The sequence below is a fragment of the Saccoglossus kowalevskii genome, chromosome 3 (genome assembly GCF_978046115.1).
Source record: "Saccoglossus kowalevskii chromosome 3, keSacKowa6.1, whole genome shotgun sequence".
In the NCBI taxonomy this organism is placed as follows: Eukaryota; Metazoa; Hemichordata; class Enteropneusta; family Harrimaniidae; genus Saccoglossus; species Saccoglossus kowalevskii.
Window position 1 is genome coordinate 13,422,291 of NC_140643.1, and position 13,545 is coordinate 13,435,835.

Consider the following 13,545-nt stretch of genomic DNA (forward strand, 5'->3'; position numbering starts at 1 on the left):
ACTGTTTGGATAATAAAAAGCAAAAAAAAAATCACTCCCAAGTGCCCACGAACCTGCATCATGCCGGATAAATAAGGCGCCCTCTGTAGTCAGAAAGCATCATAATTTAGGTCAAGGACACTGTAAAAAAAAGCAGGTGAACCTACCATGACCCCTGTTATAATACGTTCTCTGTTAACAAGTACTTCATATGTCAAAGTTGAAAGGTAGATCCTTAGCTAGCTGTGTAAGCTGAGTACTTAATTTGGGGAGGCGTTGTTTTTAACTATGGTCGAAAACAGTTCCTTTATTCTCCCGTGGTTTTGTGGTGCGGAATATTCTGAAACATTGGGACATGTACGTAACCATTGCTACGTTCACTTCATAAACTCGTGTGTACATTTGACTTCCGGTGTATTCTTTACATTTTTTCTGGTAATCCTTGGACGTTTTACAAGTCTGCGGCTGTACTACTCACGGGCGTTGATTCCATACCCAGGTCACACGGTAAAATGGTTATTGGTGGCGATTCTTTTTATAATTCTACTCTTTGCCGTCGGTGAGGGGATCCTAACGGACATTACCAGACATGACACGAGGCAACCACAGCTCTATATACCTCAGATACTGGCATGTATAAGTACCATTCTCAGCTTAGTGTATTATCATCATATGGAATACTGGAATCAACCACGATTAGCTTGGCTATTATTGACTTACTGGATATTCACCATAGTTGGAGAAAGTATCCACCTTGTTAGACTCACTCACGACTTGGAATTTGATGTCACAATATTACGACTTGACATGTCGATTATAATCTTAGTTATACACTGTTGTTGTGCCTGTGTTGAAATAAATCTAATCAGATCAAAGGTAAGTTGAATGTGTGTTTCAGATTGTAATCAACACAGTTGTGGTCAGCAACTTGTAAACCCGACCACGCATATGTATGCTGATCATAGGCAGGCCATTTACAACACAATAAAATATATATAGCAAGACAAAAACGTTTTAGAAATGTAAGATTTATAAATCATCTGCTTTTCCCGACACTGGCTGAACTGTGGTTAATTTACAATCTACTCAACTTCGAATATTTATACGTAGAATGCGGTATGCGATGGGTCGTTATACCCCATATACCTTCAGTGTACAATCCTATCATGTTTATTAGCACGATTTCTACTTTTATAGCAGGGGCGGCGGCACGAAATAATGCATAAGGTGCGACCATACTAGGGGGTGCGGTGGCGTGTTCCCCGAAAAAATGATGAAATCTAAACCCCTGAAACGCTATTTCCTGCATTTTGAGGGGCAAATTTTGCAGACATGTATAGCGGTGGTTTTTAGTGAAAAATACACAAAATATTTCAGCTTGATTTCACCCCACCCCCAATATTTTTAAGGTTAAGAGGAGCGCGTGCCGCCGCTGAATTAGCTGTTTTTTTAGTACATAATTTTACCTCAGTAAACATGTTTTATTATCAGATTTTCGGTTGGAGATACAAAGAAAAACCCTACCCACGCGACTTGAAGAAGAAGAATTTGTATTTTATCTACCCTTACACCAACATAATATCTCGAATGATATACTGGTCTTTGACTTGGATACTTCTTCTGGGATACAAGCAAACGATTGAGTTGTCCGATTTAGGATGCTTACCTGAAAACAGTACATGCAAAATCATACACAGCGATTTTGCAACTGGATATGAGAAAGAAAAAGTAAGTTTTATATATATATAGTTTTAAATATACAGTGAAATAGTTATCTCTCAAAAGCCCATTATGTTTATATGCGAATAATCGGCGCGGTAGGTAACTACACAATTTTGCAAGTCAGCATAAATCTGCTCACCAAATCAGGTATGAAATCGCTGTAAATGGTGAGGAAATTTTCCTTTGAAACAGATAAGGGTCCATGCTTTGAACTAAATGGGAATGGATAGAAAATATTACAGCTACTTTTCAATATTTTGGTAATTTTTAAACTAAAATACATATACTGATATATAGAAAAAATAAAATGTGAACAAAATTGCTAGATACAGGTGTGCGTGAAACGACCCCTCTACCCAGGGGGAGGGGCAATACATAGAACTTGCCTAATGGGGACGTGACCCTGAAATGGGTCTTGTTTTATTGGATTTTAGTTATAAGTATCGGTCTTATTTCTGGTCAAGATTGATATAAATATCGGTAATATTTTTCCGATTTCGTATACTTATGGATCCGTATATGAGCGAATATCTCCACCTCAGATCCCGACCTCAGATCCATGTACCCGGAAAATAAACCCGGAAATTAAACAAAGCAATCAACATTTAAACGGAGATTTACCACAATGCAACTGCTGTGCTCCTATTGGAAATGCTCTTCTAATAGAGCAAATACGGTAACTGTTTTATTTGGAATAAACAGTGATGACAGAAATGGTACTTTGGAATAAATATGGGTATAGATTTTGCCACTATCCAGGTATAAAAAATGGTCACACTTTTGAGCATTCAGGGGCACCTCCTTACCCAGCTATATATCAACTGCCACCCGGGCCCCTCTAATTGTGCTCATCGCTTATCAGACGTCGTAATCAGACACATTTCAGGCGTGACTGCTATAATAGAAAATACCGTTTTGAACCAAAGAACAACACACAATGTAAAGATCGACGATTGCACGTTAACATTTGAATTTGTACTTGATGCTCAACAGGAAAGGGCTTCCAGACTAAAAAGAGCTGCTCCTTCTCTGTGGCGAACTTACGCCCGTGTGTATGGTAGAACGTCAGTAACTGCAACAACGATTAGGACAATAGGCGACACATTCGGTATTATTTCACCTGTTGCAGTGGGGGGCGTGGTTAAATATGCTACAAACTTGTATGACGGCGTAGAACCAGACCCAATCGTAAGTATATGTTATAATGCATTAACCGATTCTAAATTAATAATCACTCAGAAGTGATGAGAATATCAGTGGATCTAAAGTTTTGTAGATGTGTAGACTTGTTGACGCCATATGTTTCTCGTACTTTTACAGACAACATCATACATAACAGTGAGCGAGTTTTTTAGCAATGGATTTGTGCTTATTGGTGTGATCTTTATAGCAGTCGTGCTACGAGGGTTGCTTATACATCACGCCTTCAATATGTGCATCTTACAGTCTATACATATCAGAACAGCATTACAGGTATGTATCCATTTGAAACAAGTTTGAATTTGGTGCAGATTTTCTTTCCATGTTAGATTTGAACATTAGCTGAATTGAATTTATTACCGTTTCATACTGCTATTTTATGATATGAATTCCTGGGATGTGCGACTTATCGTTTCTTATAATCTCTTATTAGAGTTATACCTACGAGAAGACGTTACATCTAACATCATGGGCCCTGTCCATCGGTGAGAAGGTTGTTGGACAGATTATAAATCACATGTCTGTGGATGCAATGGCATTACAGTGGCTTAGTATGTACCAACTATACATCTGGACAATCCCTTATCAGGTTTGGCGATATGTATTTGTTTTAACACTTGGGGGCATGCTGGTTATATCACAAATGTTCCGGCGTGATGTGCACTAACCCGATGTGTACTAACACGAAATGTATCAATACATACAGCCTTGACAGTGCATTTGTGAATTTCATGATATGTGTGTCTCTATTGTTGAAACACGTGTATTTACATTACCGGCTAATTGATTAAACATAAAATATCCACATTCAATTCCAGTTGGTTGTAATTCTGACATTATTATATTTTGAAATGGGCATATCCGCTCTTATTGGCGCTTCTTTATTCCTGGTTGCCGCACCACTACAGTATAAAATTGCTAATATTGTGTCTAGCATACAGCGAACAGTACTGGTAAGTTCGTGTAAAATACTAATTTTTAGTTTTCGCATGTTCGAATTCATTTACATTGATTCCATCAAAATTCGATCCAAATATGCTCGGAGAACACGGTATTACGCAATTGATGAAGTAAAACACGTCGATTTTTTTTTCAGAAATATTCCGACCAACGTTTGAAGAAATCTAATGAGTTATTACAAGGTATTAAGTTATTGAAACTCTACGGATGGGAAGAATTATTTTCCTCTGCTATTGAGACTGTACGTATTAACGAAGTCGGTCATATGTTGAAATCTGGTGTTTTCATGATTTGTACTTGTAAGTATTCGACGCATAGGACGTTAATCAAACAAGATTCACCAGTTTATTAGTTGATCGAATACCCGGACAACGTAATGCAATGTACAAACATGGGCAATTTTCTGTTATAATATTTGTTTAGTTATTGTCAGTATTTGTATTTCAGCATTCTTGTCACAAGCAACGCCTGTTCTTGTCACATTTATAGTAAGTTGAAATATGATTTTTTTTCTTAAGATACAATCTGTCGTGTGTGGACTCGTATGCAAAGTTGTATTTTTATTTCACTAAAACCTTGCCATATTTGAATTTCATTCCATAGTCCTTTGCTGTGTACTCTTATATTAATGAATCACCTTTAACACCTGAGTTGGCATTCTCTTCATTGGCTCTCTTCAATCAGCTAATCATCCCACTTCTAATGCTCCCAAACATTGTTGGTTACTTAGTGCCCGCAATTGCGAGTACAAGAAGACTAGAACACTTTTTCAATGCACCTGAAATGGAAGATTGTGCCAATGGTCGTCCACCCACCTGTAGAGGATTTGCAGGAGACTCCAACGACGAGATAGGAGATAACAATGATCATGTAAGTAAAAAAGGCAGTCATGTTCTTCTTGACAAACGGTTTGATACAAAATGCATACTGTAATCACACTATATTTGTTTCAAAGGGTAACAGTTACACGCAGATTTCAAGAAACGTTATCACATATAAACATAGTACAGAACGAATTGAAAATTTTGAAAAGGATACTGAAAGATTATTAATCAAACATGATTGTTTATATGGCACATTTAATGACAGTTCATCTGACCCGATCTCGACAATACCCACTGATCTTCTTGAGAATATTGACGTACAGGTGAGTGAATTCAAGACAATGTGCGTTTTATGGCGTAATTTGTGTGTATCTATAGTGTTGGAGTTGGACTAAATGTACAACTATTGTCTGATGACTCATGCTTGAAACGACCAATCAATTTCCATTTCATGGCAATACATTTAATGTACTATTGGAGACATTTATGTGTTTTGATTTATTTGTCGCTAAAATAAATGAATTTAAATTGAGTAAATGCAATCGTAAAACCAGATTACGTCTGTTCACATAGCTAGAGTATCATAAGTCTAGATTCTCAACGCCAAATTCATGAAATGATAGCAATACACTTAAGAAAAAATAGACTGACATATCGTCCGCCTATATTTTCCTTAAGTGTGTTGCTAGCAATCTACATTTGTGTTTTAAAATAATACCTCTTTACTAGATTGTAGGCGGTAACTTTTCATGGGACACAGATTCAGATGTACCTCTGTTGCGTGATATAAACCTACGAATACCCACAGGTGAGGTTTTAGTGAATTATCAGACGAATCTTGAATATTTTAGTTAATCACTATATATTTCACTACCATGGGTAGATTGTATTGGCAAGTTCAATCGTATACAACTAAATGAATATCTAACATCATGCGAGTACATACTGGCGACTGGTTCTTTCACATTGCACGTATATCGTGGATAAGCATTGCCATTTGTTTCCTTATTACAAGGTTCTTTAACAATGATAATTGGCATGGTAGGCAGTGGCAAGACAACCTTGATATCTGCGCTACTCACAGAAATGAAAACAATAGCTGGATCCGTTCAGTTCAAAAGGTAACATGGTGTTCTCTTTAGTGTTATACTGTTCTCAGGCTTGCATGCTTCCCTTTCTCCGCCATGGTCTTGTGTCAATATATGTCATTATTTGTGTACCATATATTAATTGGATTCAACTATCATTTGTGAGTTATTTCTATATAGATTTTTTTGTAAATCCTTTATCTATTATTATTATTAATGCTGCTACCATTACTATTATTTCAGAGAAAGAAGTCAACTGTCATACTGTCCCCAAAAGGCGTGGCTGCAGAATGCTTCTCTTCGTGATAATATTCTATTTGGTTGTGATTTCAACACCCAAAGGTAAGTAATATAAATCAAATTGCGGAACGATATCATCTCACCCACTAGAATGGTGAGACGTAAGCGAGACTTTTGAATTAAGCATAATTCATTTTTCTTTTAAATTTATATAATAGTGCCTGTTTCTTTTAAGGTACAAAACTATCCTAGATGTCTGCGCACTCCAACCAGATATAGATATGTTGCCAGCTGGTGATCAGACAGAGATTGGAGAGAAAGGTATAAATCTCAGTGGAGGACAGAAACAGCGAGTCAGTGTCGCAAGAGCCTTGTATAGCCACACAGATATAATCTTATTGGTATGAATGACACATATCCACCATGAACTATACTTTTTATTTGTTTATGATACTATTAAATATTTAATAAGTTGTCAATATGATTGAATTTCCGATTATTTATATTTGTGTTTCTGACAGGATGATCCCTTGTCAGCCTTAGATGTCCACGTCGGCTGTCATCTAATGGAACAAGGGATCCTCGGCTTTCTGAAAAAAGAGAACAGAACTGTCATTCTTGTGACGCACCAAATACAGTATTTAAAACACGCAGATCAGGTAATGTACATTCGTGATATATTAGAACTACATTTTTGCCTGAAATTGAGATTTATTTCTAACTTAGTGTGTGCATTTTAGGTAATTGTTATGGATGGGTGTATGATATCTAAATCAGGTGACTTCAAAGACGTCCGAGAACAAGAACCAGAATGGGAACGAATGCTGGCAATGATTAGCGATTCTGAGAAGGAGAGATCTTCAGATGATGAATATTCTATCGATGAAAGAAAAATGATAAGGCAAAAGATTTATGAAAACGCAATAGAAGAGAACGCAAAGCATGGTGTGATATGTATAGATTGAATATTTATAGATTTGAATTTAACATACATCTTCGCGTCTTTTTATTATTATTATTCAAATGGTTGATTTGTAAGTAATGTTATATTGTAATGATAATTATACTGGTAATTCATTGTTTGATACTTAGTATTAATATCATTTTAACCTCATTTGACCCTTGTTTTTATACATCCTGCAGATGAACGTGGAATATTGATTGAAGAGGAAGAACGTGAGACTGGTTCAATATCTTGGAGGGTATATTTAGCATATGCCAGGGCTGTTAGATACCCACTCGTTTTGTTAACACTGTGTATTGCTCTCGCACAAGGTACTGCGCTTATCTTGAATAACTTTTGGCTAGCAGAGTGGTCAGAAGCGGGTAAAAATATCAATAACAAAACACAGGTAATATTACTTTACCAATTATTCACGTCCTGGTTAAAGTCGTATATGTTAACGTGCATAGGATTTAGAAAGTGCTTTTGCCGACTCGGCATGCTCCATGTGTGACTTGATTGCAATATTGTACCCGAATGTCAGTAAACTACGGTAAGCAGTACGATTTTATCAAAAGAGTGTCGCTTTATTACTTGAATGCTGCAATGCTGTTTTTGTGGTTCTGCAGTCTGTAATCACGCACCTCATCTGACTATAGCGGATCGGAAGCAAATGTGGCATTTTACTACTATATTATGATAACCAATGACTAATATATAGTCATGGTGTATGTATGCCAACATTAAGTAACTGAAATCGTGATAAACAGCAACTGCAATGATTTATATATTCTTATTGCAAGAAGCAACTTTCATACAATATGCATGTTCTGATAAAAAAAATGAGTAGTTCAGTGTTCTGTCCTAAACTGTTGGTACGTTTCATTCTGTAATCCAGGATGAACTAGACGACGAGCTGCAATACTACATCCGGGGATATGCTATATTTTCATTTACATATATAGGATTGGCACTTTTAGCGACGTCTTGTCTTGTCATATTTTCATTGCTTGGAGCCAAGCGATTACACATAAAGCTGCTTCGAACTATTGTCCATGCTCCAATGAGATTCTTCGATACAACACCAGTTGGACGAATACTTAATCGGTTTTCTGATGACACAAATATAATAGATCAGGTAATTCAGAATAACTATTCCTAATTTGTATCATATCACCTGCAGAGGCATTTCCTGTTATTAATAATCTTAATTTACTAGTATGTTTTAGTTTTATGTCATTGTTATTGAAAATTGGTTGTTCTTGTTGTTGTTATTATTATTATATGGCACTATCATATTATACCATTGATATATAGTCTGTGGTATACCAACAAATAAATAATACATTCAGTTGGTATTTTCGGGACATTGTGATTTGTGTTGAAATACTTTGTACCTACCATATATTGCATTTATTATGGTAACGAAAATAGAAAGGAACTATTAAAATTACATGTGCTGGTCCACTGATAACCATTCTTGAAAACAGTGGATATAATTAATAAATTAAACTTGGACCACCCGGTATTATTGTATCATAGAGCGGGTGGTGTCCCGATTAAATACTATCTGAAATTAACATGTTGTCCTACTGCCTACAATACTACTTATGTAAATTGCGTATCTGTGGTTCTATAAATAATATAAGACTATTACGTGTTAATTGTTGTAGCATGCACAGGCAAGTATAAATATTTCATCATACAACAACCTAATTTTGTTATGTTTAAAATGTGGTTATTCTCTGGAGACGAGATAGCATATATACCTGTGTCTCAGTCAATAAAATCTCTTTCAGACCATGCATGGTTTTATTGTGACTTATTTATGAAACCAGTTTAATGTAATGTATCATACTTTCGAACAAACAAATAATCTATTTCCTTTAATTGTATTCATTGTTATAGAGATTGTGGGTTACAATATATGGAATGGTGATCAGCGCGTTATTTTGCTTGTCTGCTATTATCGTCAACGCTGTTGTTACTCCAATATTCCTTGCTTTCGTGACGCCATTAATAGTTGTATATTTTCTAATACAATGGTACTACATCACAACTGCGAGGTATGTATTACCTACAGTTTGTCTGTATGTGTTGATATACTGGCCACAGACATCGTAGTTATGTCAATGGTAGACTAGACAAGCCATTTTATGACAGTTAGTTGTAGCTCTTATGTGATTAGATTCTAGCTTCGTTTGTCGTGATATGAACGTATATTGTTGTGTATACTTAATTTACGAGTTGCAATACGATGCCTTAAATGTTAAATGAATATTCTTCAAGTATTTTTTTCTTCAGTGTAGTAATTGATCTTTTAGAACACGGAAATATGACTATTCAGTACATTTTGTTTTGTATTTATTATTTGAAGACAACTACAACGGATTATGAGCATAACAAGATCACCTGTGTATGCACATTTCTCAGAAACAATAGGAGGTCTGTCCACGATACGTGCATACAGGTAATTATTGACATTTTTTGCTGGGATTCGTCCAATATACAAGTCACTACTACAAGTTAGAATGTCAGTAATGAAACACCAAGTTAAAATTTGTGTGTCGCACATTTGATTTGTATGGTGCAACGTTTCGGGGTTCCAAACAACCCAACCAATGAAACTGGAACTGCAGTTATTAGTAGTCGATCATTCTTTATGTTGAAGATTGGCTTAGTTGAATTTGATGCGATACTGTGTGTCATCGGGTATTATATATGCTAGTGTCTGGGAAGCATGTTTATACACTGCGTGTTTACTAGTAATTGTATAAAACCATTAACGCTTGGTAATACAGTAACTAACTGTTATATTTCTGTAATATTTCGTATTACGAGCAGGAAGTCGCAAACTTACGTTCTTAATCAAATGACCTTAATGGCTTGACTTACTGGTATTGAATATATGTAGTAGGTCGTAAATACCTCCAGGTGTTTTTGTTGTTGTTATCATAAACTAAGTAGCTTTTCATAAAATCTCTCGTTATAAAATAGACATGAACAACGTTTCCGAAGGCGATTATTGGAAAGAATAGATGTCAATAATATAGCACAGGTATACCTGGCGACAACTGGGCGATGGATGAGTGTTAGATTGGTAAGAATGATGATAACTTTGAATGGAACCACTTGTTCGTTATTTTTTTATTGATGGGTGTAATGTTTTTGAAATAACTTGAATCCAGTTTCTGGTAAATATATTTTCGAGATATGATTAGGTTGAAAGGCGTAAATCTCCCAATCACGTGAGTTAGATTTGTGTGTAAACGACAATGTTAAACACGACACCGCGTGACGAATGGGACACTTACACATGCAGTATTTTTGGCCTTCGTGTTCCCGCATGCGCGCTCACTCAAAGGACGGTGGCCGTCGAGCCTGGTCCTGTTAGTTATAGGACTCATAACGACGTGTACAACGCATGTAAAATACGAAGCTTGTTTACATGAAAATCGAACACGCGGAAGTGAAGATGACCCACTGAAACCTTGTACATACAGTGCGATGTACTGGCGGATCCAGTAATTTGATAAGGCGAGGTACGGGCCGAGCAATTCGCATGCCATGCAAAACATTACCATGTTTGAAACGTGTTCAGTGAATTATGTGATATAAATATGTTGGTTGTGACGTGTACACGGCATCAAATATTCAATGGTAAATAGGATATTTGATGCTGTGTACACGTTTGATAATTATTCACAGGAACTTATTGGTGCAATCATTATTTTCATATCGGGCTTGTCTGGACTACTATCCAGTGTATTGTTTGGTCTTGAAGCAAGTTTGGTAGGATTATCGCTTACATATGCCCTAACAGTAAGTGGTACTAAGCCATGGCTATATAATCTACCATTTGAAATCGATTTTGAGATTTTGTTTGCGTGAAATGTGTTTAGTTGAAATTCCAATTTATATATCTTCAGATATCAGGTCATCTTACATACTTAGTGCGCATGTCAGCAGATTGTGAAATGCAGATGAATTCAGTTGAACGTGTTGAGCATTATACAAAGATAGAACCTGAACTGTATCAAGGTAATTCACATTGAATAGATGATGTGCCATATACTCATTCTACTCACTCACTCAAACAAACAAAACATTAATGGTTGCTCCCTGACAACATTCAGTAGAGGCTACACATGTAATCGGTTCATGAAATCTGACCTCCCCATTGATTGTATTAACATTAACACATTTTCAATGACTATCAACAGTGACTAGTTTTTATTGTTGCAAATATAGAATAGTGTCAAAATAGTCAAGATCTGTGAATATCAATGACACTTGTTTGTCATCAGGTACATGTAATGTTTCCCTTCATTCGTTTAAAGGAATATTCAACCCTCCGCGTGATTGGCCAGAGACTGGCACAGTAAAGCTGCAAAATATGTCTGTGCGTTATGCTGATGGCTTACCTCCTGTATTAGAGGACGTAAACATCCATTTCAAAGCTGGTCAAAAGGTAGATTGATTTTCATTATTTAATTCCTATGGAATACATTTGTACCTTGAAATGATAATGCGTCTTGATTGCATGTGTGCATACCCTTACATGTACATATGTGTTGTGTTACTGATACAAACTGGTGATAGGTACGGATCTCGATTAAATACAACTATTCATACCCAGTCGTCGTGTACAAGATATAATTTAGGTTTTTATGACCTTATAATATAATAATGTATATCAATGATGGATGCTGATGTTTATGTGTACATGCAGATATGTACCATATTCTATGGCGCAATAAAGATGACATTTTATGGTAGTTTAAAATCTATGTTAAATCGCATAAGATTTCATTAATTGTAAACGTTTATTGTCATGTGTTGTAGATCGGCATTTGTGGACGTACAGGAAGTGGTAAATCATCTCTGGCATTATCAATATTTAGAATAATTGACACCTTCCAAGGTAGATTACTTCTTCGATATTTATTTAACACTTGTCAATTTGCGTACTACACGTGTATTACGTACTGCTGTGTTATTTTCAGGACGAATAGTAATTGATGGCGTTGATATATCAACCGTACCATTGTTGACACTTCGTAATCGACTAGCAATTATTCCACAAGATCCAGTGTTATTCCAAGGAACAATTAGGTAATATATGTAATTTTACACAACGTTTATTACATGCACATCGCGTTGGATATATTTTTAAACGTTTTATTTAGTTAATTATAAAGTGTTATATTGTATACATCATTGGTTATACATACTTCATCATGTACTTTGCCAAGCAAACTTAATTGTAGTCAAAATGTGAAAAATAGATGTTTCTGCAAAAATGTGATATATTTCGTTTCACTCGACTAATTCATATTTGTTTTACTATTATGTTGAAACAAAGATTTAATTTGGATCCAGTTTGTAAAAGAACTGATGAAGAATTATGGGAAGCCCTGGGAATTGCTCAGTTGAAGGGAGTTGTGTCAGAGTTGGACATGCAGTTGGGTAAGTCTATGAGACATGTAGTATCATTGTCTCAGAACACAAATACATTGTAATACATGTGAAACATTTGTACGTCTGCTGAATTAGCTCCATGTGCTCTCATGCTTACAGACTCGAACGTTTCTGAAGATGGAGAAAACTTCAGTGTTGGACAGAGACAGCTGATATGCCTTGCCAGAGCATTCTTGAGAAAGGCTCACATCCTTGTTATGGATGAAGCAACAGCGTCGATAGATTTGAAAACGGTTCGTGAGATTTTTGCATTAACACTAATAGTATGCATTTGTTTTTCGTTGTCCTTGATGCTATTATCATTAACTGATGTATTTACATGTTTCCTAGGATGATATCTTGAAGAATGTAGTGGCCACTGCTTTTGCGGATAGAACCGTTCTCACAATAGCTGTAAGTTCACTCTATATGTTTATATTTGTTCATTCTGTATATAATGCTTGCCACAAGCTAACTTCATTTTTATCAAATAGACGTGATTAAACAGTAGTGTCCTGTTTTTTTCGTCTTCAGCATCGTATATCTACAATTCTTGACTCTGACGTTGTACTTGTGTTGAGTGATGGCAAGGTTATAGAATATGATACACCACAGAATCTACTCAAGAAAGAAGATAGTATGTTTGCCTCATTGGTGAAAGGGTCATCTGATCATTAACGTAGTTGTACTACGTGTTTAAACCGCATGTTTTTCGTATTTCGTGAGCAATACCATGTTGGACATTTAATCCTGTCATTTGTAAAATGTAACAAGTGTTCGAATTTACACAAATATTCATTATATTTACACATTAAATTAAATTGTACACAATTAAAATATATACAAAAGTAGAGGCATGCAAAGCATTGTTTTTTGCTGGGACTGGGGAATTCCACATTGTTGGAACTGTGGTTATATGCATTGCAATATATATTATACAAATTTATAATCAATTTGGGAACCCGAGTAAGGTGTTTCGAGAACTTGGTGATATCTTCATACCTTCTTTTACAAAAACACTAAGTTTGTTTACAGTATTTACAAGAATTGGGTTTTTAGAGTAGCCGATCAGTGACAGACAGTGTCACAGATGGTGATTACTTGCAGTGATACACGCTATGGTGTTATT

The 13,545-nt window shown here is 35.8% G+C and overlaps 1 protein-coding gene across 2 annotated transcripts; it reads left to right on the plus strand.

The window, feature by feature from the left end:
* Window positions 1-236: 236 nt before the first annotated feature.
* Window positions 237-13,267, plus strand: LOC100375863 (ATP-binding cassette sub-family C member 9-like). 2 transcript variants are annotated; one of them, XM_085496782.1, is made up of 30 exons: window positions 237-855; window positions 1,471-1,707; window positions 2,695-2,889; window positions 3,022-3,174; window positions 3,335-3,490; window positions 3,720-3,854; window positions 3,998-4,160; window positions 4,309-4,349; window positions 4,465-4,731; window positions 4,817-5,008; window positions 5,415-5,493; window positions 5,701-5,806; window positions 6,017-6,115; window positions 6,249-6,414; window positions 6,535-6,672; window positions 6,754-6,958; window positions 7,157-7,365; window positions 7,855-8,094; window positions 8,865-9,022; window positions 9,334-9,426; window positions 9,954-10,056; window positions 10,665-10,778; window positions 10,886-10,997; window positions 11,297-11,427; window positions 11,802-11,880; window positions 11,963-12,071; window positions 12,322-12,425; window positions 12,537-12,670; window positions 12,768-12,830; window positions 12,951-13,267. In XM_085496782.1, the coding sequence occupies exons 1-30, from the start codon at window positions 268-270 to the stop codon at window positions 13,092-13,094; spliced, it is 4,713 nt and encodes a 1,570-aa protein (XP_085352908.1). In that variant the 5' UTR covers window positions 237-267; the 3' UTR covers window positions 13,095-13,267. The 2 variants fall into 2 exon arrangements, with proteins under 2 accessions (XP_085352908.1, XP_085352909.1); XM_085496783.1 differs by lacking the exons at window positions 11,802-11,880; window positions 12,322-12,425; window positions 12,537-12,670; window positions 12,768-12,830; window positions 12,951-13,267 and having other exon boundaries at window positions 11,963-12,048.
* The last annotated feature ends 278 nt before the right edge of the window (window positions 13,268-13,545 follow it).

Bases quoted from the DNA above. Each gene is read 5' to 3' on its own strand.
- LOC100375863 (XM_085496782.1), top strand. From the start codon at position 268: ATGGTCGAAAACAGTTCCTTTATTCTCCCGTGGTTTTGTGGTGCGGAA. The intron at 2,890-3,021 runs GTAAGTATATGT...GTACTTTTACAG, and splicing joins GCGTAGAACCAGACCCAATC to ACAACATCATACATAACAGT. The intron at 6,959-7,156 runs GTGTGATATGTA...TACATCCTGCAG, and splicing joins AGAAGAGAACGCAAAGCATG to ATGAACGTGGAATATTGATT.